General features: G+C 36.4%; 1 protein-coding gene across 5 annotated transcripts in view; it reads right to left on the bottom strand.

Moving 5' to 3' along the window:
- DLC1 (DLC1 Rho GTPase activating protein) overlaps nucleotides 1-26,792 on the bottom strand; it is a 244,427-nt gene that overhangs the window by 99,838 nt on the left and 117,797 nt on the right. For 4 of the 5 annotated variants that reach the window (XM_038136748.1, XM_038136747.1, XM_038136746.1 and 1 more), the window contains exon 5: nucleotides 25,041-25,074. In XM_038136748.1, the coding sequence (XP_037992676.1) occupies nucleotides 25,041-25,074 (34 nt within the window). Of the gene's footprint in view, nucleotides 1-25,040; nucleotides 25,075-25,208; nucleotides 25,250-26,792 lie in introns of those variants that run through there. The other variant, XM_038136750.1, reaches the window with a different exon arrangement.

The raw sequence follows: 26,792 nt of genomic DNA on the forward strand, positions 1-26,792 counted from the left end.
CAAACGATGTCTGCTTATGCAGAGATATTTTCCATTTCAGCTCAGGCTGGTTCCCACTCCCCTTGAAGGTGTAGCTGTTTCCACAGAGACATCTACCTGAATCACAGGCCTGCAGTTACTTGCAGATTGTTTGTGTAGAAGAACTCCCGCCATTTCTCTGGTAAACTCATGCTTACAGTCTGAACTGGGAGAGGGGGCCATTGGTACCAAGTACACATGGTACAGACCTCACCAGGTGAATCTTTGATGTTGATCAATATGACTGTACTAGATTAATTTGTTCTTAAACCAAACAGCTAAACTGGAGTGCTGTGAATGACATTGAGGGCAAAAGGTTTTAATGTTGAGGTTTATGGGTTGGCAAAGAATTTATTTTTAAAGAAAATGTGAAATGTTTTGCTGCTCTATTTGACAATATACTGGAAAAACTCCTGAAAACAAATACCCTTTCTGTAACTTGGAAAATGCACCCTTCCATGTCTTACATCTACAATTCAATTAGCTGGATACAGATGTTACAGCAAAATGCATGCAAAAATAAGCAAAGTCCTAAACCATCAACCAGTGTCTAGGTAAAATTTATAATGCAGCTCTATTTTTTGGCTTCACTGTGTCTGGAAACTTAAGAATGACCACAATCAGACACAGGTTTTTGTATTTGAATAATTTTGGTGTTGATCGCAGTCATAGTGCAGTCAATACTTCAGCTATCTTCCTGAATAATTTCATTTTATTCAGTGTTTTCTGTTTAATGGCTGAGATGAAAAAAAAACCCCACAAGAGTAAATTCTTAAAAAAGGGATGGGTCAACAAAGATGTGTGTTGAATCAAAAGTAATATGAGGGGAATCTGAAGGAGAGGGCTCTGTTGCTGACAAGAGGGGATTGCAGCAGCTGGTGTTTGGGGGGGTGAGGTGATCGTACACCCTCAGGAGAGAGACAGCTGCCCACTTCATGCATGAGGAGCAGCATGCACACCCAGGAAGAGTCTCTGTATAAGTCCAGAAGCAAATATTTAGAGGGACTAGACCCTGCCTTCCCTGACCTGCCAGCCCTCCCAGCGACTCGGACCAGCTCCACCCCTGACTCTCCCATGACAGTGTCATTCCTGTCCCCCAAGCCTGGCCTGCCTTGGGACTGCAACCACTGACTTCTCCCACTTCTTGTTTTGGAAATATTTTTAGAAACCTCTTGTTAGCATAAGCAAAGCTGTGCCTCTCCAATCTTCCTTTCAAGGCTAAATCTACTTGTAAAGTGCTGCTCATCATTCTTGAACACATAATTCTCAAACCAGCCATGGGCAGGAGGCAGAGGCTAATTCCCTATAACCTTACCCTTGCTCAGCACTTCCAGCTGAAGGACCTACACTTGACAAACCTATCTGTTTTTTGTCCTTTAGTGGTTCCATCCATACTCTGGTCTGCAAATGTAATACCAAAGACCAGACAAAATGCATTGGGTGCTGGGATGGACAGGAATGGTAATATTGTTTTTGGTTCTGGCAAGTGAGTCCAGCTCTCAGGAAATAAACTAACAATTGCACAAGACTCCTGCTCTTCAAGCTGGCTCTAAAATACAACGACTTCCCCTCTGACATTGATGTGCAAATTCGTATGTTTATCTCTGGATCTTCTGTGTGATTCTGGCCCCTTGAGTCTGGAAGGATGTATGGATCAAAATATGCACAAGAAGTCAGAGATACATTTTTTTTAAAAACATGATGCCAGTTTGAGCTTTGCTGTGACTTGTCTACAGACTGCAACAGATAGTGTGGCAAATCCAGAGCTCCTTTGCTGAGTGGTTTATACAGCCTGCCTGATCTGATGCATGCAAACATCTTTCCCCTTGTTAGAGAAGCAAAAAAACCCAATGCCATAATTCTCCAGAAGTATCACAAAAGAATGACTCAGAATCACAATTTTATATCTAATTAAAAAAGGCTGCTGGGCACATGGCATGTGTCATTGTTTCGTGTCTCTGGAGATGTCTCCAAATGCTATCTAGGAGACCAGGCTGGGAAAGAAGCACTTTGAATTTTACTTGTGCTGCTTTCCAACAGAAAATCTGGTTCTGCAATATTTGCAGTATCTGAGAAATCTGATATGTAGGTTGAGAAGCAGCCACCAATAGGAGTGGACTGGAAAGATTTAGAGAAATTCCTATGGAAAGACATGGAAATAAAATGTATTCTGTTAAAACATAAATATTTCAGTAGAAGCTTGACAAATCTCAACAAAATTCTTCATATGACAAAGCCACATTTTGATTCATTTGGATTTGTTTTTTCTAAAAAAATATCTCTTTTTCAATTAGGTAAATTAAAATTATCCAGAAGTTTCATTTAGCACATAGGTGTCATTTTGTGCAAATATCTGGGCAATTTATCAGTCCATGAACTCAACCCTATGTGTCCCACCATATTTTGCATTCAGAAAAGAGCCCGTTTGACTCCTGTCAACACGCTGGTGTTAACCTTTGAACAGCCTAGGGGCTAAGTGGGTGCAGTCTGGAGAAGAGATAGGAGACCATGAGAGAGTAGACCAACAGAGAAAGTCTCCTGAGTGCCCTCCATGATGTCAAGGTGCACTGCCAGGCATCTCTGCATTCTCCTTCCCTGTGGTAAGAGAGGGGTGGACAAGCCCCAAGGACATACACTTTCTCTCCAGGTGACCCTAATTGCCTCTGCACACACTGCTTTTGCAAGATGCACACGCTTTTTAACCTCATGCCATGGTCCAGACCTGTATTTTTGAAAAACAAGGGTGTATAATTTTAAGAAAGAAAATGCTCAAAATCCACTCACCCCAGCAGCAGTACGTGATGGAAACTACAGCTGTTGTTCTCATGAACTTTTTGAGGGCTCAACCTTGAAGCTTTCTTCTGGTGGAACACTGAGAAGCTCATGTCAAAATATCTACCTTAATTAGCTTTTGTTGTGAGTACTAACAGGTTTACATAAACTGAGTAGTGTAGCCTTCTAATATACATCCACGAGTCTCAAATTAAACGTGATTTCAAATAAATATTAACAATCTTCATGGTGTGATTATGGCCCTGCTTTGTAAACAGCCCCACAGCTTAATTAGAGTTCTGTGCACTTCAAAGTGCAAGCTTATCTGGCTGTTTCTGAACTGCTGTCTCACTATCACTGTGTGCTCCAAGAATAATAAATAAACCAACACAGGAACGCAGAAAGCATTCCTAATCACAGCCATAAATACAAAATAATAATTAACTGAATAGCAGGAGAGAAAGATGTGCTTCCAGTTTCATTTTCACATGGTTCCATTTTAACCTGGTTTTAATGTAACTGATTATAAACTATTCTTACATTATTAAAAAAAATAACGACTGACAATGTTTTCTGAAATACTGCATATTGAAGGAAAAAAAAAAAAGAGAGGCATTAGTGCTGGTGCCATAGTTTAAAATTCAAATGAGAAAGGAAGTGTTAAAGCTTCATTCTGTTTAGCCATATGTGAGGCACCTGCTTAGAGAAGTTTATGGGAGTATTAATCTATCTGAGTGTCCAAACACTTCCAAATATCTAAACTTGAGCAACAAAACTGTCTTGGTTATAAAATAGTTGATGGCACTAAACTGTGAACTGAGATTAGTTTTTAGCATTAGCCATGTGTTATGCTTCCCCACAGCAGAAGAGTTTTAAACAGTATTGTTTCTCCTTCCTTCAGTGACCTGACAGGCAAAATGCCCATACATAGCTTGTTTTTAGCTGAGTAATACATTACAACTTCACTGCTCCCAGCACTGGAATTAGAGCAGGATGAATACAATTTCATAGAATAAAAGGCATGGCAGAAGGCACTTCTTTCTTTCCAGTGGACATGCAAATTAGGCTGTATTTGAAATTGCAGTAATAGAAAAGTACAGAATCCACCAAAAAAAAAAAATAAAATCCCCAAACCCCAAAGCAAAACAAACAGCCCAACACTTCCAAAAAAAATCCCAACTCACTACTGTTACTCCCTATTTAAAATTTTCTCTACCATCTCCTTTCATAATTGGAAATTTTCCTTCTCTCTCTTATGTTTTTTCTCTTTTCCACTCTCTCTGTCCCTCATGGTCATACTAAGATGGTAAGTTCCTTCAACTACAAATCTTCCTCTTCAGACATCTCTCTTACAAAATGGCCCAATAAGATATCAAATAAATAAAGCCTTTGAGCTTGTCTGCAGTGATCAGCATGAACAGTGATTGTGAATAGAGCAGATTTGGTTCAATGAGTTCTGTATAATCTAATGGTGGCAGACTGGTGTCTGTGCACAGAGCAGGGAGCAGAAGGGGAGAGTGAGGAGTGTTATGTGAGCTGGACTCATCGAAGTAAGAGGGTGAGCAGGGAGATAATTCAGAGTACAGAGATCATTCTGAACAGAGAGATCAAAGAGCGGCAAGAAATTTTAAATCAAAGAGAAAATCCCAGTGCTTGGAGGGAAAGATGGAAAATGCTTATTCCTGCAAAGATTTAGTGAGATTTAGGGGTCTCATGTAAGTCATTTTCAATTATCTCTGCCCTGTGTAATGTGTGTTTCATTAAGTGATGCAAAGAGGCAGAGCTGTCTTCCTGCCTTCTCATCCCTGCTGCTACCACTGCAGCACTGTGAAACACAACCTCTACAGAAGGTTTGTTACTGTGAAGACCAGCAGGATGTAATAACCATCCCTGAATTGCTGGTTTGTGGCCTCATTGGTAGAGAAAACAGCAGATAACCTGGAATTTTCATAGGGAGCAATGACATAGAAAGTAGGATCTGAATCTAAAGTGAATCTAAACTTTTGAATAGGTATTGGACAAAACCATCAATAAATTTCAAGATTTTCAGTAGTTAAGGCACTGCTGGCCAGTTTGTTAATGATAACTTCTCCTTGCGTCATTTTTTTGCGCAAATGTTCATTTACATAGTTAAACTGGGGATTTATTTTTAAAGGTGCTTAACTTCCTCAGACTCTGGGTTTCTGTTTGAGGTATCCACCATTCTTTTACTCTTTGTCCTGGAGTTGTTTGTGGCATGACTTCTTTGACACACTTTATCTGTGTATTCATATTAAAGCCAGTATTTTTGGGAAATGAATGAGAGGATATGTTATTTTCCTGACATTGAGAAATTCCAGCAAGTTATCCCTTTAATCTGTCTTTTACATCCTGAGACTAGTTACTGGCTGGCAAGTTCCCCTAAATTATTTTAGTAGGTAATTTTGTTAGTATATGTTTAGCAAACTGTACACTTCACAGTCTCAAAAGCAAGGTGAAAATGTGAACCTTGTGTTTGTAGGGCTGGCAGCCCAATCTGTATTTGTATTTTGCTATATCTGACCAAATATTTTTCTATTGTCAAGTAATTTTGAAAATATGGTGGTATCCTCATATGATGAAAATTATCTGCTCTGCTGTTCTTCTGTCTCAACATATTTTCGCATTTCTTGTTAGAAAGATATCTAGTTGATGAGGTGGGTTACATAGGAGAATCTAAAATTCTATTTACCTTCTGTAAACTTAAAGTCTTTAGAGACATCATTACAATAATGAATTTATGCAGTTCTTAAATAAATTAAGAAATATGAGTCTTGTACTCAGGTTCAATGAAAAATATTAATGGCTCTGAAAGAATCCAAATTAGGTCTTGTCAAAATGTATTTAAAATAGCAGCTGCAACACATACATGGAAAAACTACTTACAAATCTTGATGTGCACTAGAATCAAGTAAGTACAAGTGTTTCTTTAAGTGCTTCATAGCAGAAGGGGGGAGGGAAGCAATGAAAGACCTGGTGAAATATAGGAGAAGTTACTTCATATTTATGAGTAGATGATGTAGAAATTCCTTGGAAAAATGTGGTATTTGGAAGAAGGGAATAAAACACTCCCAAAGAAGTTGAGGAAGAAAACAGGCAAGAAAATGAGGCTTACACCTGAGATTGATAAGTTAAACTAATATTTTAAAGGCATATTTATTAAAAATAAGGTATTTCAGTAATGGGGAAAGGATAATATAAAATATTTGACTGAGAAGTGCGGTAAGTATATGTAATTTCCTCTTTATTATTTCTGAAGTTTTCATAATAATTTTTTATGCATCTATATTATAAAAAATAACTATTACTTACTTTTTTTTGTTGTTTTTCCATAAAGAACAACCAGAGACATACATACAAATGAATTGCTTCTCAAATGCAGCATGTAGTTTTAGGCTCTCAAGTACCACAAAGACATAAACAAGTTTTGAAGGAATTCAGATAACAGCAACAAAAATTATTAAGGGGCTAGAGAGTTTGATTTACAAGAAGAGATGAAAACCTCTTCTGCTCAGCCAAATGACAGCTAATAATGCAAGGGAAGAGTAACGATAAGAGCCAACAGGTATTTAAAGCATGAGAGCATCAAGGAAAGTGTGGGCATGTTTAAAAGTGGTACAAGGTTTCAAAACACTGACTTGGTATTGGAGAGATAATTGTGTTTGTGTATGTTTTTCCTCCAAACTAAGACTAATTAATCTGTGGAGCTTGTGTACAGACAAAAAAACATACGGGTGTACAAAGGAAAAAACCCTGTGCAAATGCAAAACAGAATGACACATCTATCAGCTGTAGTGCAAGTCCTCGATGCAGTATATATTTAAACTTAGGAGCTGGAAAGATCAAAATTGAAAAATAAGATTAAATATGACATATGAGCAGAATGTAGTGTTAGGGGAAGCCTATAACAGTACCACAGTACAAAACTTCTTTAGAAAGAGCATCTTCTGAAAGTAAGTTTGCTTTGCTCAGAAAGTTTTGTAGTTCCTTGATAACCTGCTACCCCTTCCCTGTGAAAAATTTTTCATATCAAAACCTCACTCATAACTGAAAGTTTAATTAAAATATTGTTGGATTTTTTTTTTTTATGGTTTAAATCAGCTCAGCCCTGTTTGCTGATACTGGTAACTTTCTGAAGGCATAGAGAACAGGTGTGTCTTTAGGAGATGTTTGAAAGATATCCATGAGATTTTTTGAATGTCATTTGTGCTCTACAACACTTTATGCATAAGGAACCAAAATAAAGAGCAACATTCAAGTTCTTCAGAAGATGCAACAAAACAAAGGAATGTTTAGATGCCATAACTTAGATGTTGCTAATTTTTTTCAATCCAAACTTAATACCCTTTAGTCAAGTACTAGAAAAATTGCATATGGAGGCATTAAATATTTCTTTACATTCAATGAAATCTTCCACAACAAGTTATAGAAGAAAAGGTACTCCTGTACAACAAGGAAGTATATCCTTCCACTCTTGATGTACTTTTCTTGAAAGACTGATTAGGGACTGTTTGAAATTTGGAGTGAGCAGCTGTCAGTGTACTGATAAAAAAATTGAGCTTGGATAACTGTCTATAAAAGTCAGGAATAAAACAAATATATTTCAAAAGGTCAAGATTTAAATCTAAACTGTATATCAAAATGCATAAGAAAAATTAAAGGTGCAACCAAAACACAGGTTTTAATATAAGTCCTTCAATACTAAACTTTGAAAAGCTCTGTCCCTACCGAGTCATGATGGCACTGAATTTCAATTAATAGGACTAGATTCAGTTACTAATGAACCTCATTTCAACCTAATTAACCTAGTTATTTGATGCTGAAAATCTCCTCCTCTATGTAAGGACTGTAAAATTTCAGCATCTGGACAACCATATTACTAAAAAATAAATTCTAGCATCTAGGGTTAATAATAATGAATCATTTAAAATATGTTTCAAGAAAGTTTTTAAATACACCCTCAACAGATATTGAAAATTATTTTAGAGCAAAGATAAATTAGATTTTAGATTTTGGCCTTCAAAGTTTAAACATCTTTTACTAGTCTTCATCTAGAGGAACGATGCCATTTTTAAAGCTTACCATGCCTTGGAATGAGAACACTGCAGAAAAAGTGTTTTCACTCTCATTTCAACAGAAGACCTTCATATATACATTGTCCATCTGTGCCCATGCATTTTGTACAATATTTTCAGTAAAGTACTGCTGATCATCACCACAACAAGGTGTCATAGTTACCTATGATGTATTAAACATGTATAGCTCACCAAAATCCACTGCATATTTTGATCCTCAGTAGATGTAGTTTTTCTCTCTAAGAGGCAATACATAGTTAATGTAAATATAGCCAAAAAAATCTTTTTTATTTGACCAAGGAAGTTTAGATTGTATCAATTTTAAAAAACATTGTAATTTCTTCTATAAATGCCTTGCTCACTTGTCAGATCTAACTACATGCTAGTTGCAAAACTTCATTATCTGTTGAAAGTTAGATGTTTCCATACCCTTTTATGGAAAAATGGACTTCATCACACTGTTATGCATGGTTTTTAAAGACATGAATGAATCTGTGGAACTCAAAAAAGGTCATGCAAACCTTTGCAATTACTATATTTAACAATGACAGCCCCATGAAAGGAGGTCTCAGAAAAATAAGAGGAAACCAGATCTTAACTCCTAACATCTACCAAGCAAGGAAACTCAAAAAAAGGCCAGGTAAATGTGGGGCTGAAGCTTGAAACAAAGAACTGAACTGTGCATTAACAGCAAGCACATGCTGACCTTAGGTCCACTCTGCTCCTCCTTGCCTGAGAACCAATGTGCTGGATTCCTGTTGGGCAAAAAATGCTGACTTATTCTGAAATTCAGTGTCTAGTGTTACTGTAAACACACACTGCTTTTACAGTTCCCAGCAGAGCACTCTCTGCACCAAGGTTACATGATCTTTATGTGAGTGAAAGGTAATAAAAGATGTTAATGGTGGGACCTCTGTAAGGAATGGCAGCCCTTAGCAAGAAGACGAAGGACAAGAGCATGGTAATATATCAACAGTCTATGTAAAGACATCGTTTGATTGTGAACGCCTGATATAACTTTGGAAGTGCTAAAGGACTTACAGAAAAATCAGTTCAGCTGGAGCAGATTAGGGGACCCATGCAATGGGCACATTAAAGGTTGGAGAGTCATGGAAGGCAGTGGAACAGAGGCAAGTCACATGTACCACGAGTCCAGATGAGGATGTCTGTGCAGCTCATATTGGCCAGCACAGCAAACACGAGGGTAGAAGGGGAGATGTTTAGTCTGTAACAGTCTCAAAATTCTGAAGGGACTCCAAAGTTTCTATTAAATCACAGAGGCTGTTGTAGTATCATCTGAGTGGCTGTGTAGCCACATAGTCCTAATTCTTGGTCAGTCAGAATTGCATATTTTAGTATTTAAATACATCTTCTACACCAAATTCTCTAAGTCTTGTGCACTCTCTTTAAGACACTTATTTCCCAAAATATAAGTGCAGCAGAAGGCTGCTACAAGAAATATTTCATTCTTCAAAGTCTTTTTGCCTGTGTCCTTTATTGCACCAAACTGTCCTCTCATATGGTACTGGGGCAAATGTTTGCACAGCTTGCTGAAAGTCAGCTCATTAAAACAACATAGGGTAAAAAATAGACCTAATATGAATCATTTCAATGATCCAATTTACAGCAAATGGTTGAATTCCTGAACTTAGAAGGCAGTGAAATAAAGTCGGGGATGCAACACTGTGACTCACCTTCAAAACAAAGCTCTCTTTCAGGCAGTTACAACTTTCAATCTATTTGTGCTAAGGTGAATCACAGTCTGGCCCACCGAATACATGAAGAGGGATATATATATTTTGCAAACATAGCAGATTCATGCATAATGAAACCCAGGAATTACTGCTTGAACTGTAAGCCAGACTATAAATTCCATTTAAAAACTGGCAGCATGCATTTGATCACAAATCCACATTGAGATACGTAGCTAAACTACTAGGACAACTTTTAGGGATGCCTATCTCAACATTTCAGGTAGACTTCCTAGAGGTGACTGAACATACTACAGCTGATAGCTGTAACACCAAGAGATGAAAAATGAAGTACAGACACCACGAGAATGTGGAGAAAAGTATTCAACTCCCCTTGAAGTTGGTCTCCAATTGATGAGCTATTCCATATGCAAGATGAGATAATTAAGTGTGCTCACCTGGTTGCATGTTGAATGAACACTCTAAAAGAACCATGAAAAAATGCATACTGGAAAAGTAGACAAGGGATACAAGACATCCACTTTATGAGAATCAGTAGACTCTATTGGCTGCTATATATGCTAACAGAGGAATGTGCTTGTGAGCCTTTGTAGGGGCTACTGAATGAAGAAGTTTCATTCCAGGCTCTGGGTCAGACTCTAACTATGCTTTCTGGGCAGCTCTTGCTGGGTGGAGAATTTATGACAAATAGCCCCAGGGGAACTAGATTTCTTTCCTAGCTGTGAGGAAAAGGCTTGAAGGAATGGAAACTTATCAAAGAGAAACTATGAATGAAATGAATTGTTGAATAGGTGTCAAGAAAACTTTAGCAGTAGATGGTAGAGACAAACTTGGTTTGACAGTTTATCATAGACTGAGTCATTGCTTTCTGATGATTGTGCTAGTGAATATGAAAATGCTCAGAAAAATGAGCTGGAAAGACTCCTGTATTCAAATGACACAACATGACCTACAGTAAGATCCGAAGCTATTCAAGATGACTGGAGTTAAGCCAGAAGTATATATCACAAAAGTAAGGAAAGCGATTCAACAAAAAGAATGCTGGGTTTGTTATTTTTGTTTCTGTGTAAGCTAACTAAAAAGAATATTATTAAAAAATACTGGACACACTATGAAAAACTGGTTGGTTCACTTAAAAAAATTAGCTATCCTAGGAGAATTAACCGTCCCTTAGAATGAAGATGTGAGTTCACAGTCAGAGGTCTGGCAAGCTTGTTGGGGTCAGCTTTGGAACTGAAGGCTGGGAATAGCACAGACCTTCCTTGGGAAAATCCATCAGGAGATGTTTGGGGTAAGGCAGTGAAGACAGAATGGCTTGGAGAGGAGCACAGAGTTGAGGAGCCTGTGGACAGGAGTCCAGCTCAATCCTGATTGTTGAAATTTCCTATTTTTTGTAAAATTAATTTGGGCATTAAATCCAGAAAGTCCCAAAATGTCCAGAATAAATTAGAAGGATGCATAGGAAATGTAAGCAAGTTTCAATAAAAATGAATCAGTGGCCTACAAGGTTTACTAGGAAATAAGAAATACTGTATTGCATTTTCAAAATCGGGTAAAGATAATCAGATATTACAGAAATGATGATAGTTCAATCATAATGGTATACCTATTTTCAAATGTCATTGAAGAGCAGAAATATACCTCTTTAATTTTCTTACCATAATCTACTTGGATGCTCTTCAGGAATAAACCTTAATTTAAATTTTAGCAGCTTTTGAATGTCAGTTTGGTGTTAAGTGCTCCTCTGAAGGTATTTTAGCCCTCAGTTACAGTTATACAGTTATATAGGGTCTCTGTGTTAACATAGGGATATTTTTAATGTCTGGGAATATGAATTAGCTTTTTCTTGATCAAGGTACCTTGCTCCAATTTTTTTACTATTTACAGCATATACCAGAGAACACAGCACACTTTTCTTGTTTCTTTAAGGACTGTTCTATGAATGGGTGAGAGTCTAATTGCTGCAGGCTCAGGAAAGTAATATGCTTTTGAGTTCACTTGACTGTCACTTGACTGAATCAGTGAAATCTTCTGCTTCTTATCAGTGAGATCTGCTGTTCAAAGGTCCATTAGGAATAAAAGCAAATTCCATCCTGACTCCTGCTGTGTGAGGACATTGGTAAAGCAGTGCTTACTCAGTGTTGATAGGGTCAGGATGTTAAAAGTGGGGTGGTTTTCTACTAAATTAATGTGGAGCCCTGTGCCTCAGCTTCTTTATTCTCTGTCACACACATGTAAGGCTTTCTCAAATTTCATCCATTTGTTGTTAGGTTGCTGATAGAGTGAGCATTCATGCAGATAACAATTTGCATGCAGGGTATAATTATGGCTACAGTGACTTCCACTTACCCTTTCTAATAACTTAGCATGGTTTGGGAGTGATAGATGAGTGGCCAGGGCTAAGCACAGCTCAGCACAACTCTATCCATTGCACAGGTTTGTGTCAGAGGAGGGGGAGTGTTGGGGCAGCAAGCTCTGGTACAAAAAACTGCTCCACAGGGAGCATAATCTGGGACACCTGCTAATGCCTACCAGCTCACTGTCAGCCACACCTTTCTTTACAGTTATGCCAGGTATTACCTTGCCCTGCCATTTAGGCAAGCAGCTGAAAATCAGTTGTGCCTCACTTTCCAGGTACTTGTAACAGAGCAGCAGTATAGCTAATTTCCACTGTTTTTTCTTTGTTTTCCCCTCCTGAACTAGTAACTGCTGCATGACAGGTAAACAATTAAAAGGCAAAAGCGCAGTTATCAGATCCACTTGTCTAAAAACAAAACAAATTAATTTCCTAAATCTCCTTTACAACAGAAGCTCAAACATAAAAACCTTGAAGGCAGTTTGTCAGAAGGAGGGAAAGTGGAGACAGAGGTAGGTGAAAGCAGTGGTTCAAGTTCTTATGCTAGAATCTCACTGAGGTATATTTTCCACGCATTACAAGAAGCTAAAGATCTTTCCACTGAGAGGAGGATTTGCTCATAAATTTTTATTTGAATCCTCTAAGAAAGGACTAAACCCGGAGAAGTCTGTGGTAGACAAAGGATGTCAGAATGAATTAATCTCTTTGATCTTTTTGATCCAGACCACTCAATGACAGTAAGTGTGATTCTCCTACCACTGCTGGTTTCAAATACTTCCTGGATCTTCTTATCTTCCAAGCATTCATGGGTCTTTTCTAGAAAACTACTGGATGACATGGGCCAAAACTCAAGCAGGAAGAATAATAGCTAAAGAACTGGGACAACTCTGTGCTGGTACTTGAGTCCTTCTCTTGTTTAATTTGTTTTTTCAGATGATGCTGTGTGACTGTGTTCTTGAAACAGGTGCCCTTTAAACCTTGGTGATGGGATGTGTACACTTCAAATTATTTTATTTGGCCCATACCTTCTTCTGACAATGAAACAAACCTTTGTGACTCAGCCCACAGCTCCTTTAAGAGAGGAAAAAAATCCCAATTTTGGAAGCACTTTAGTTGTGCTACTTTGTTTCTGTCATAATTATATTTTTAAATCTATCTCCTGGATTTCTAAGTAGAGAGGCAAAGAGTACTCATAAGCAATTGTGTAGCACTATATAGGAAAGAGCCAGAAGGGAATACAGGAGGCAATTATTTTCTGGTTGTCTGCATTGTGTGCATTTGGCACACAATTCAGATTTTAAGCAGTGCTGCTTGTGAATGATTCATGGCAAATAGAGGATTTTGGCGCTGAAGTGTGTCTAAACTTACTTCCATTTGCTAAAAACAGCTAGAAGTCTACAATAACAAAAAATGTACCTCTCTGTTATCTTTGACAATTACAATTTTTGATCTCACTTCAATTTATTGAAATAATTGTCCATACTGCAGCATGCTACAAAGATGAATTGTCTTTTTTTTGTTTTTTTTTTTTTTTAAGTTGCTTTATTTTTGAGGATTTATTTTGCTCTGTTTAGGGAAACAGGTAAGGAAGCTTAAATAGCATATCTCAGGAAATGAAATGATCACTATATCTTTAGGTGAATTGGAATTCTCTTCCATTGGAATTGGAATGGTCCTAAGGGAGAGATTTAAATTAAAGTCATGGGAACTAGTGAACAAAGCACCAAAAAGCATGAAACCCCAACACAGATGAAGCAAAGATTTTCCAGATGTGGAATTTTTTCTGTGGATCAGAAGAGTTAGCTTAACTTACATAAGCTATAACGATTATTTTGAGAAAGAAAAACCCAAAACATGGCTCATTTCTTATCTCTCAGTCTTTTAATAGAAGTAAATGCAATTTACATTGCTGAAGATTTTTATCTAGATTTGCTTTATGAAAAGACGTCTGTTTCTTATTCGTCTTAGTTTGTCTAATGTGGCATACATTGCCTCTCTGGAAATGCCTTTGAAATGTGTTGCAAAATTTAATACACATAGCAACTTCTTAGATTGGAAACTTTCTTGGTTAGTTTTCCAATGTCCATTTCCTCATTAAAGACAAAATGATGCCAAGTTTTGATGACAACTGTAATATATATCTTTACAGTTTTAGTATGTTCTTTGGTTATGTTTGTTGTTTTATATTCTTATGAGATGCACTCATATTTGCTCTTTGCTATTTACTAAGCTGAAGAATTGCATTAATTTACTTTATTCTGATTGGTTGGTTTTCTGCAAATTTTAAGATCCCTCTAGCTTTTGAAAGAAGGTTTCCTATCATCTAGACTTCTTTTGCTGTTGCTGTATAAGTTATATAGGATTCTTAATTTGATGATGGATAATCGGTACTGTTTCCTGGGGGAAAACCATGCCTCTTACAAAAAAAAAGAAGCACCCATGCAATAAAAGTATATTTGGTGTACATATTAAGACTGAATATTCAGTAGACTTGTACTACAAAATACCAGCTTTGACCTATTAAAATTTGGAGAATGTATTGCATTACTAATTTGGCATTCTAGGAGAGATTTTATTTGGTATACAGAGGGCTATGATTTGGGTAAGTCCTGCAAAAGTCATTGGTAAGAACTTTTATTAATTTTATTGAAGAAAGTGTTATGTTAATTAGTTTCTCTGATACCAGTTTATTTAGTTTTTTCTAAAGCTGTGTACAACTTTAGCATCTGCAATCTCCTGAGGTGAGGAGGTCCAAAGCTCAGTTCTAGATTGCCTCCCCCTGTTTGTTCTGAACCTGCCACCTCTATTTGATGTCCTCTCATTCTTTTACAGGAAGAGACAAGCAATTGCACATAAAAGTCAAATTTTTATTCAAACAGAGTGATAAAACATGGACTGCTATGGTACTGGGAGACAAAAAAAAAAAAAAAAAAAAAAAAAAAAAAAAAAAAAAGATGAGGTGCAAAAACTTACTATTGGAAAGAATGGCAGGTATTAAATCTGTGACTGAAAAAGCCAGTACCACTTCCAAGCTAGGAGAAGAAAATTCTACTCTAACCATCTTGCCAGGAACAGTGTCTTCTACATCATCCATTGTTATTGTCTGATCCTGCAACAGCTCATTGAACAGCTGCTAAAAGACATTTTCCTACAAATGCTAGGCTGGATCCATGGTTCAAAACACAGGGCCAGACTTAAGTCCTAAGGGCATTCTGTATAAAAAGCACTAGTCAGAGATCTTCTAAAAGGGGGGAAGAAATTTTAAGAAAACTATATAGTTTTCATTTTCCAGTCACAAATTCACTGGCAATGATGAATTTATACCTGATAAAATTGATTAACCTGATACACATGCTAAAGTTGTACCACTGGGTACATGGATTACAAATGTGGAGCAGACACTTGATGAAGGCACACTTGTGCTAACACAAAAAATATTATCCCACTCACAGACTTAATGTGAGCTATACCACCAAAAAAAGCCTTGGCATTCTCTGAGCATTCTGTAGTTTCATCTCTGTTTTGAGAGCCTCCCATGGTAACTACATGAGAAAAATATTCCTGGTGTATTTATGGATTGTTCTGTAAACAGTTTTCCATGTTAACCAATTCATAGATGAATTCTTGACTAAAATCTCAGTCTTTTTCTTTCTTGCAATATGAAAACATGTTCCAGGATAACACTATATAGTAGACACCTGCCTGGAAGATGTTATGACTTATTTAGTTCTTTTCTTCACCTTTTAACAGATATTTCAACTGCTCTTCTCTAATTTTGAGACTGTATTTTGATATGTATTAAAATCCATGGTTAGTTTCCTCTTTGCCTTTCAATTCTGCTCATAGGCAGCTACTGAGATTTGGTATACCTGGGTAACACTCTGAAACCGATTACCAAATATTTCCTTTCTTTTAGGGCAGTGTACAGAAGCAGCTGCAACTCAATCCAGAATCGCCTGGGATTTAAATTAATGACCTAACAATTGAATTAAAGAGAATATTCCCATGGAGAAAGTTTCAGAGAAATCATTTTAGACTGGGATTTAGCAAATCTCTACTTCCAAGCTTAGTCCAAACTCATGTGACTAGAATGATCATCTTCAGGAATAACTCCTTGTAGATTTATAGTTTAGAAACTATTTGGCAGTTTTGTCTATCAATAAACTTTTTTTGCAGTTACTTCTTGATTTGTAATACTTATAAATTAAGCAACCATTTCAAGTAGTTATCTGATTCTTTCCTAAAAAGTCATGAAGGGGAAATTCACTAACAGTCAAAATTAACACAGAGGTGGATCGACAGAGGTAATAAAGCATGAGGCAAGTGACTGACTTTGCATATTAGAATTGTACACTGGTGCATTTTAAAGACCATGAGCATCTCTCACATATTAGAGAACCAGCATTTGATTCAATTGCCATTTCCTTACATGTGCAAGAGCAATCTAATTTCACAAGAGTGTTTGGAGAGAAGATTTGAGAAAATGGTTAAACTTGATGACTAGATATCACAAGATATTTAAAATCTTCAGGATGATGAAAAACACTTTTGTCAGTGTAGTTGGTATCTTTCAGTTTATAGGCAATAAAATTGTCTAAATTGCAGACAATTAGCTGCTCTGGCTGAACACACTATGGGCAGAAGCCACAGTTCTCTCAAACATGACTTGCTATAGCAGAAGACATTTAGAGCACAGGTTGACATTTCCATCAAGGGTAAAAGAAACCCCAGTCTAAGCCACCTGTGACACTGCAGCTACATCCAGACCTATCATTGTCCTGACAAGGATGGTTCTGCATCAGCAAGTCACTTTGCCTTCAGGTGTGCCTTGTCCAAAGTGTGCTTTTGGGTGTCTCTCACCTGAGTTTTCAGCATGCCCTTAGAGAAATGTAAATATCATGTCACAGAATCACAGAGAAATAATCATGTCTTCTCATCAGACATCAAAGGCCTCTCTCTTTTCCCCAAGAATTTTTGAATAGCGACTTTTTATTCTAGTAAAGCGAGCATGTAAGTACCTCAAGTGTATAAGGAACAAAAAACAAGCTCATGTTCTAGTGGTTTAGAACTGAAGCCATTTCTTACCCCTCTTTTTTATCAGACACAAAAAGAGGTTATCTTGTAACACTTAATTTTAAGTACTCTAAGCTCTTCATATTAAACACAGTTTAAAATTGTTCAACATTTTTTGGTTCATCTTCAACAACTCTGAAATAATTCAGCAGTTCAAGTCCTACTTTCAAATATGAACACAGGAGCATAATATATTCCAGATGTTTTGAATGATGTCTAGTAACTCAAAGAAGCAAAGAAGAGCATCTAACATTTTTCAGAAATGACTAGGTGTCATCATATTTTTGTGCCATGTGCAGATTTTACTGCCCAGAAGTAACCTTGACAGGGAATTGGTGCAAAATTAGCAGATGCCACAGAGAGCTTGTTTTTCATCACCAGGTACCTAAATAACTATTAGCATTTAGTCAAAACTTAATTTTAAAATTTGGCTGTACGCGCCTCAGCTTTTCAGAAGCTGCCTCTATTTCTGAACATTGAAAAAGAAAAACCATCACCTGATTTCCAAATCAACAGTCACATCATTACTTTAGAAACCACGACCTAATGACTGCATGTCAGTATTAATTAGGACGAAGTGAACTAGTTTATAGTTCATTTGAATCAACACATGTCTTTGCCATGAACTCAGTCTGAAGAAAATTAGCCTAGAAATAACTTGATTAATTGGTTATCAGCATTCTCTGTTACACTTGTTATAGCCAAAAAAGGAAAGAAAGAACAACTTGATCATGTTTGATTTAAAAGCTAATTTTTGTCAAGGACTACCTCTTTTAGAATGTTTCTGATGTCCCAGTCAAAAAGAGACTACAACTTGGCCTGGGTAATATAAATGCTACCGAGTCACTGTAGCTGATACTTTATACTGAGAAGCCACTTGATTAAAATTAATTATATGACACTAGCCAGAGTGAGTACCAGTTTACAATATGTTTGACTGTATTCTAAAATCTGAACATATTAAAATTACTTATAATGTAATACAAAATTGAATTTGCTGCAAGTAACAAATTTGTGGGTCTCCTGCTCTATTTTCTGTTTTGACAACAAAGAGCACAATTTCCACAATATTTTTCTTTGTAAGTTGGGATTTTACAGTCTGTAAGGGTGGATAAATAAATGATAAAAACTGGCTGGAGAGCAGCTCTATGGAAAAGGCCCTGGGGTGTTGGCAGACAGTGAGCTGTGCATGAGCCAGCAGTGTGCCCTGGCAGTAAAAGGAGCTGGCAGCAGCCTGGGATGGATCAATAAAAGCGTGGCCTGTAGATGGAGGGAAGGGATTATCCCTCTCTCTGCAGTGCTTTTGAGACCACACCTGTAACAGTGAGTCCAGTTTCAGGATCCTCCCAACACAAGAAGGACATTGATTAAAGGGATGTGCAGGGACAGCCACCAAGCAGGCCAGGTCTAGATCACTCGGCCCATGAGCTGAGGCTGCAGGACTTGTTCAGCCTGCTGAGATGGCTTTTGGGGTCCTACCAGCAGTCCCCAGGACTTCACACTAGGCAACAAGAAGATGGAGCTGGGCTCTTCATATTGTGCATGTGAGGATGACAACAGAGGAGACAAGAGGAATAAGCTGAAACCAGAAAGGACCAGGTTGGACATCAGGCAAATGACTCCTCTGTGGAGACAAGACAACAGAGGAGCACGTAGCCTACAGAGGTTACACAGGCTCCCTTCTTGGAAGTGTTCAAAACTGGACTGGACTAAGACTTGAGCAATCTAGTCAGAACTCAGGGCTGGCCTGCTTGAACAGACAGTTGGAGAAAGAACCTCCAAAGAGAATTATTCTTTGAATAACTCCTTGAAGAGTTCTTTGTTTAACTGTATTTCACTAATAGGTGATGAAATCTGTTATATGTTCTTACAATATATCAATCTGTGGTGAAATATTAATAATATCAAATATCTTTAAACTAATTCAATGATAATTCTTGGGTTTTTTTATAATCACATAATTTCTGTGATAAAAACAGGGAAAGGGAAGGACATGTTGCCATAGCAACACATTGGATTGAAAGGTTTAGCATGATAGCTGGGAGCAGTAATCATTCAGCTGGTATTATATAAAGTTTTATTCCTGTCAGGGAACTATCTTGATTTGAATAAGGTAATTTTATTACTTAAGAAAATACATTAAACTGGTAGAGAAATCAAGATTTGATTGCTCACCACAGGAATATAAGACACTTAGGCACAGCTTGTCTCCTCTAAAATGAAAAAGGACATATGAATATTTATCAAATAAATATTTGAAATTGTTTCCACAATTAATGAAATCATCAAAAAGCCTAGAAAGCTATTATAACTAAAAAACCCTTAAGAATATGATAAAGTATATGTATGTATAATACAATGTAAAAATGATGCCTAGCCTTATTACTAGCCTGAAATAATTCAGTTAAGCTTCTTTTTCTAAGCATTTAAAGATGTAAGTAAATGAGATTATATTAAAGATAAAAAATTAAACTACTTTGAAGATAACAACAGCATATTTTGACTTAAGAAGCTCTTCCAAAAATGTAAAAGCAGGTCCATACTAATGGCCCATACTTTCTCAACAAAGCAGGTGGGGAAAAAAAATAGAAGCTTACTAAGGAATTTTATGCACAACAGGTTCTGCTAGTTCCCAGATACTGCAGATGTACTTAATAATTATAAAATTTTTAAATGGAAATAGTTTTAGGCTTCCATAAAACACCTGTTTTCCTGTCCAGGCTGGTACCTGAACTTTTGTGTCCTTCTCCAATGGTACACAGCCTTCTTACCACGGGCTCCCCTCAGAGCACATTCACACTACCTGGCCCTAACCTAGCAAAAGTAATATACTAGAGGCAACCATGAGGAGTTTTAGGCATCATCCTGCTTCTAGTGCATTTAGCATGGTTTAAAGGGGACTTTTATATGAAAGCTGCAGTTCTAGGACCTCCAGGTTCCTCCAAAACATAAAGAATATTGCAACAGCACCTTTGGCTTCAGTGCTATGTGGATTTTAAAGTTTGTATGTTTATGTCCACATGACAGTGAATATGGTATGACTTTAAAAGTGATTTATTCAGAAGAACAACTACACTAGTGTGTGGTTAATAAACCACTAAAAATCAAATACCAAAAATCCTGACATCAGCTATTTTACTGCATTTAGAAAAAAATAAAGAAAACCAAACAACCAAAACTTATTAGGAATCTTAGCACAACAGTTCAGCTTTCAGTATCTATTGGCATCATCATTTTTTCTAGTAATAAAATGAATAGCAATGGAATAAAAATATATCTATTAACATCTATTAGTGTTTGGCAGCCATCCATGCATTTTCTAGCAGAGCTTCTATAACTGTTTTTCAGTATGACAGATTGAAATATGAGTGCTCCCCTGACATTGTTATTTAGAAAACAAACACCAGATTTCATAACTGTTGCAACATTGACAATAAAAAAGGATTACCTAACTAGAAGCTATACTTCATACTAAGGTCTCACAAAAACTCTAGTAAGACTGTTCTTCTAAAACCAGATAAAACACTTGCTAAATGGAACAATTAATAATTCATTTTGCCTAGTTTATTTTACAGCACTGGCTAGAGTTATTGTAAGGCCGCCAGAAAACTAGCAACTGTGCCAATTACCTTGTATTTCTCTCCAGTTTATGTGGAAATTGATATCTTGTAGCCAAATTGAATTTTGTAATGTTTGCTCTAGGTTCAAAACAGTTTATATATGCACGAGCTCTTAATGACTTTATGAAAACAGAGCATCTAGTGAATACTGCACAGAGAAAGAATTGCTTTCTCTGGATCTAGAATGAGTTTGTAAATCTAGTGAAGTTTTTTTTCCCTTTTGATTAGAGCTGCAGTTAAATGAAATGGAATGAAAAGACCTCTACCTAATGAGCCAAGCATTTGGTCTTTTATGTGCCTTGTTACATGATAGTGAACCCGTTGTACTGGATTTTCCGGGTCCTCCTGCTGTGAATTCTCACAGACAGCTGACCCACCTTGTCATCACTCCATCACCTCCTGTTCTGCAGCTCATCTCACCATGGGGCTGTGCACCAAGTGTCCTCTGCTGCCTGACACTAAGAGCCTGTGAGAGGAAAAACCCTGCCATTAAGGCCTCTTTAATCATCTCTGTATTTGTCTTCCTTCTGAATCAAAAGACAACCAGGAAAATTAACACCAAAGGAGAATAGAACCTGTACTTCATTAAATAGTGTGTTTGCCAGAAATCTAGAATAGATGCAGGAAAAAAAAAGTTGTTCACTGCTAGGCCCATATTTTAATAGTGACGCTGGGGAGCTTTAAAGAACTGTATACTGGCAAGAGATCCACTGAAGCTGCTATTTTTTACTGTGCTTCATGTTTTATCCTCTTGTCTTGCTGATCATCAAAACACAGATGAGAAATGAGCTATCAAATCCATTGTACTACATATCATGGTCTGACACTTTTATTTGTGCTGAAGTAGATCTACTAGTAGATCTACTAGTTAAAGAGAATACTGAGATTTATCCAAAAAGGCCGTGCACTTTTCCCACAATATATTTTTAAAGCACAAGGGAATATTTTGATGGAGTCATGAAAACTCAAAAGCGTGTTCGATTCCTATTCTCACTTAAAAGAGCTTATTTATTATAATGCTGAACATTATGGACCAATGGTGTTAATATTTACTTAAAATTTGTTTAGGGCTAGACTAAACCTTCTGCCCTGTTTATTAGCACATAGTTCCATCACCTCAAGAGAAATAAGCTGTGCTAGTCTATTACCACATGTGCATATTTGCTCTGCCTCTGCCACTGGCTCTGCTGCAGCAATGTTTCTAAGCCACAGAGTTCACTATTCCCTACAAATATTTGAGGATAAATTGGGAAAGCATGAAGCAGGTACACAAAGAGACTTAGGCAATAATTCTAATATTGGCTTAAAGTCATTTCACCTTTGTTTTGGGAACACTGCTACAGAAACAGAAGTTAGCCCTGAATTAGGAAGCTCACAGTGGATTCATTGTACTGAATATTGGTATGTGTGTCAGGAGCTGTCTTGAGTCTGCAGTTAGTGGAGAGTTAAGTGATACCATTCATGAAGTCTCATATGTGATTCACATCAGTAAAACAGATGCTGATATACAGCCATGTGAACCAAAGGTTCAGATGCTGATTATTTTTAGACTATAAATGGAGTCAACACTACAAACCCTGACACATTATTGACAGGTGTGCTAAATTCTCCATCCTTCAAATATCTTCACATTTTTTGTACAGAATTGGAGAATATAAATCACAACAGTCAGCAAGGTGAGCAAAAGCATGCAAATATGTAATTCACTCAAAAGAAAAACAGATGAATCTGAAAAAATAGTATTTTGAGTCTGGTTTCTGGCTTGCATTCTTAATGTAGGCGCCAACATTACTAGTCCTGAGTCATCTCTTGGCTTGAGCCACCATTTTCTCTGACTGTGCATACTGCTTGATCTTAACTTCTACCTCAAAATATTTTGAAAGATTTATTTTTTCAACATTGCCAGAAATTTCAACAATATTCAGACTTCTTAAAAATGCATTACTCAGAAACAGCTGATGCCACAGAACATCATTTGCAATGCCCTAATTCACACAAGTGGAAGCAATCGGGTACGTGTTTAGGCATGACCAATGTTCTGCTCAATATACTGATCATTTATAGATTTTTGCCAAAGGCACTTTGCAATTGCATGTTTCATGGCACTTTCCACTACTAAAAAAAAAAAAAAATTGTTATGCAACTCTTGAGCTATTAATTGACAAAAGCAACAATGTTTTCAGATGTTTGGCTTTGCTCCAAATCTAAAAATGATATGTGAATGTTTTGTTTTTTCTGATAAGTACTCCATCTTATGGAGTTTGCGTTTGATGTCAAAATTTACTGCTTGTTGGAAAATATATAAAATTGAAAAAATATTTAATTTCAAGGATTAAAAAATGCTGTAAACATAACCAGTAATATGTGAACTTCTAAGCTGCTTATGAAGCTTAGTTCATTTAAAGATCTAAATATTTGGTTGCCTATAGGAAAAACATTTGAAAATATCAAGATATCTAGAGTCTACAGAATAGAAAGTCTTGTTAAGATGGGAGTTTATTTCTGTATATATAAAATTTCTAAACCAGAAACATTGTAATAACAACCTTTCTGCTTTCTTGTATTCCTTATTCCAGTCGCAGATGGAATCAAATAGTAGTAAGTAGAAAAGAGGGACTTACAAGAGAATATTAGTTTAAATTCTCAAAATGAGAAAACATGTTTCACTAGAAATTTTGAGGCATTTCCATCTAATTGTAATACAATGCCATTCAGCCTCTTTACCTGCAAAGTTATTAGCTTTGCCAGCAATAAAATAAACAACTTCTTTTTGTTCTGTAATATTGTGTGATACATTTTAGTTTGCTTGTGATAGTATAAACTAGACCAATTGCACTTAACTAAAATAACACTTCACCCCCCTAGAACCAAGTGATTAGACCTGATCTTAATAATCATCTCCCTCACGCATTCTCGATATTGCAAAATTACCCACCATAATCTCAGGATCCCCTGAGCTGTAGAGTTAAATGAAAGCCAAAACTGATTAAAAGGCAACCATATATTCATTCTCAGTTTAGCTTGTGCTCTTGTGCATGAAATGTCAGCAAACTGACATCATGTGGTATGAAGTTCCACTTAATATTTGCAATATTAAATATAATACTGTCCACAGAAAAATGTAGCACAGGAGTCTGACCAGAAAGAAAGCAGAGAGACGCCTACATGCATATAACCAGGTTATAAAATCTATGTAAAAAATACATTCATTTTATATTATTACCAACACTTTTATGATTGGCAGTTTTGACAGCAAAAAATTAAGCATAGATCTTTGAGTTTTATTTGAAAATAGCTACAAACGGTATGGCCAGTTATATATAACTATAATCAGTTTGTATGTTTTGACATAATTTACAACCTCAGAAAAAGAAACAGCAAATAATGCTGCCTATGAAATCTATAAAGAAAAATCTTATTAAATATGGGTCAGAGTTTGGGAATTATTTCTGAACATCAACAGCTAAAGTAGCAACATCCTGAGCAGACAGGTCCATAGCTTTTAAAGTACTGACTGTTCCTGTGGACTTTCTCCGAAACATATTTTAACCTATTCCTCTCCCCTAATAAGCGAAAGAAAAGAAACAATCTGAACCAGGGTAATGCAAGAAAACGTCACCAATAAAAATCAGATGTAAATCTGAACTGCCATGTGGCATTTGGATATTTTGAGGTATTTTTCAAGCTATATTCAAAGTACAGTAGTAAATTATCAATTAAAATAAAAGACAAGCAACCAACAGTGGTTCTCGAGAGCAATAGTGCTGAGTTCCCTTGAGTTTATCACAAGGCTTTGACAGTGTCTACCAGGCAATCAGTAATAGATTTCACATAGCAGCACCAAAGCACATGTAGTGTTCCGAGGACACATAGAAAGGAACAGAAAAACAATTTTTCAACATTAGAAGTACTTAGCCAAAACAAATGTTATTATCTCCAGTGAAATACTCCAGGTAACTGAAATTTCTTGCCATATATATAGATAGACAGTAAAGCTTACACCAAATCAAAAGTCAAATTCAACTGACTTGAGAAAACCCATTTGCATCCATGTTTGTTGATTGAGACATCTAATAAATCATAATACATGTTAACACCAAATAACAAATTAGTAGCTACAGGAATACTGACGTAAGGAGCAGCTGCAATTCAACTTTGTAGGACAGTTTCAAACATCCTTATTAATATGACACAGAAAACTGGACTCCATTTTAGAAAGAGAAATTACCCTATTCAGGGAACAACAGATAGCCTTTACATAGACATTGGTCAAATCTGCAATCTATGTTTGAAAGCCCACAGTTGAAGCCTGTCTTTTATCACTTAGTTAAGTAACAGAGTATTCCAAAAACAAATACAACAAGGGAAATGAGAAAATGAGTAAATATTTACTCACCAGCCTTCTCCTTCTCTGAAATAACTGGCATAGCCTGAAAGAAAAAAAAATACCACTATTAAAAATATCAGGGAGTATTTAATGGATACCCGTAATATTAGGGAAACATTATGAAATCTTGAGGTAAATTTTGTGAGTGTCTAGATCTGGAAAAAACTGTGGTCTCACCGTGTTAAGCACTCTGGAGAGAAACATACAGTTCCCATTTGAGAGTCTTACAATCTATTGTGAAAGTAAATACCACTAGAAAGAACTGGGAGAGAAGGGAGGAGATGGAGTTAATAAGATATTCCTATGATTACATTTTGAAATAATCATCCTAAGAACACACAATCACAAAATTCCACTGGGAAATTACTTCATAAATTTGAGGGAGGAAGACAAAATCCATGTGGCTGAAGATTAGACAGAAATGTCAAATCTTTCTTCTGTAGGCTCAAATATGTGCTGTTCTATAATATACCAGTTTCTTAGTTTTTGTGTAAATTTTCCTAGACAAATAATATAATTGTTTTCATATCAGCTGTAATTGTTTCTGGACATGGAAAATTGTATGAGACTTCTTTTTTGCAATGGATGCAAATTTTGTTTCATATTATACTTTTCTTTCAGACTAATATAGAAGAATTTCTGAGTGCATTTTCCCTAAAAAAAAAAAAAAAAAGAGGTTATAGATTGAATGAACAGTAAAGTGAAATTTATATGTCCAACATATAAAAAGAATTTTAAAATGTGCACCTAGGATACAGGTAAGAAAGGCTGGATGAGAAATCGGATTGGGTATACAATGCCTGCAGAATTGGGTAATGAGTTAAGGTATCAATTTTACCTCCTTTTCACTTCTGTTAGTCTATACTTTATTCAGCAGATTTTTCTGCTGCAGATTCAAAGATAAAGAAAAAGGGGAGAGATGGACAGAAATAAGCAACCAGTTTCAGACTTTTTATTGAATTTCTCAAAACAGACTTTGCAATTTTAATTTCATTTGATTTGTCCTGTTATATACAATAGTGCTTCATAGAACTTTCTGGATCAAATTTCTTCAAAATTTCTACTAAAACATGTCTTAGATGATATACATTAATATATGCCTTTTGTGATTCTTTCTATTTCACCTGTACTCTGTCTGGCTAAATGTGAGTTGGTTGATTTTGACATTCAAAAATATGACACAACCAGACTAATATTATTCAAACCAAAAATAGCCTCTTCCTGGAAAAACATTTTCCTTGCCTTTTACAAACATATATTTGTTCAGAAGAAGAATGAGTAATGCAACAAAGTCTGAGGAAACATAGACTGAGGAAAATTAAGATGCCAAAGAAACAATAAAATCACAAAGTGAATCAAGGTCTCAGTTTCAAGGAAAGAAAAGGTGTGTAATATATGAATTTTTATAAAACGTTGATATAAATTTGAAAATGAGTATGTATTTTTCTCCTCTTTCCCACACTTAAGTGGTCGCACTGGCTAAGATAAGTAAGAAAATAAGAAAGAAAAGCTGCGATTCACTGTTCACATTAGTCCAAGAAGGAGATTTGTAAAGACAGAACTTTGTAAAGAAGAGAAGGTGAGAAAGAAGCAAACAAACAGGAAAAAAAACCCCTTAATGGCACAAGAAAGAAGGAGAGAACACTAGTGTGAATCAAATGGGAGGGTCAGGAGAAAAGAAGGAAAGATGGGAACAGGTAAACTGTGGGGTTTCACCCCCGGATTGGGGTGACCCCAAAAGATGGAAAAGTCCCTCCTCCA

This window comes from Motacilla alba, chromosome 4 (assembly GCF_015832195.1).
Source record: "Motacilla alba alba isolate MOTALB_02 chromosome 4, Motacilla_alba_V1.0_pri, whole genome shotgun sequence".
NCBI classification, from domain to species: domain Eukaryota; kingdom Metazoa; phylum Chordata; class Aves; order Passeriformes; family Motacillidae; genus Motacilla; species Motacilla alba.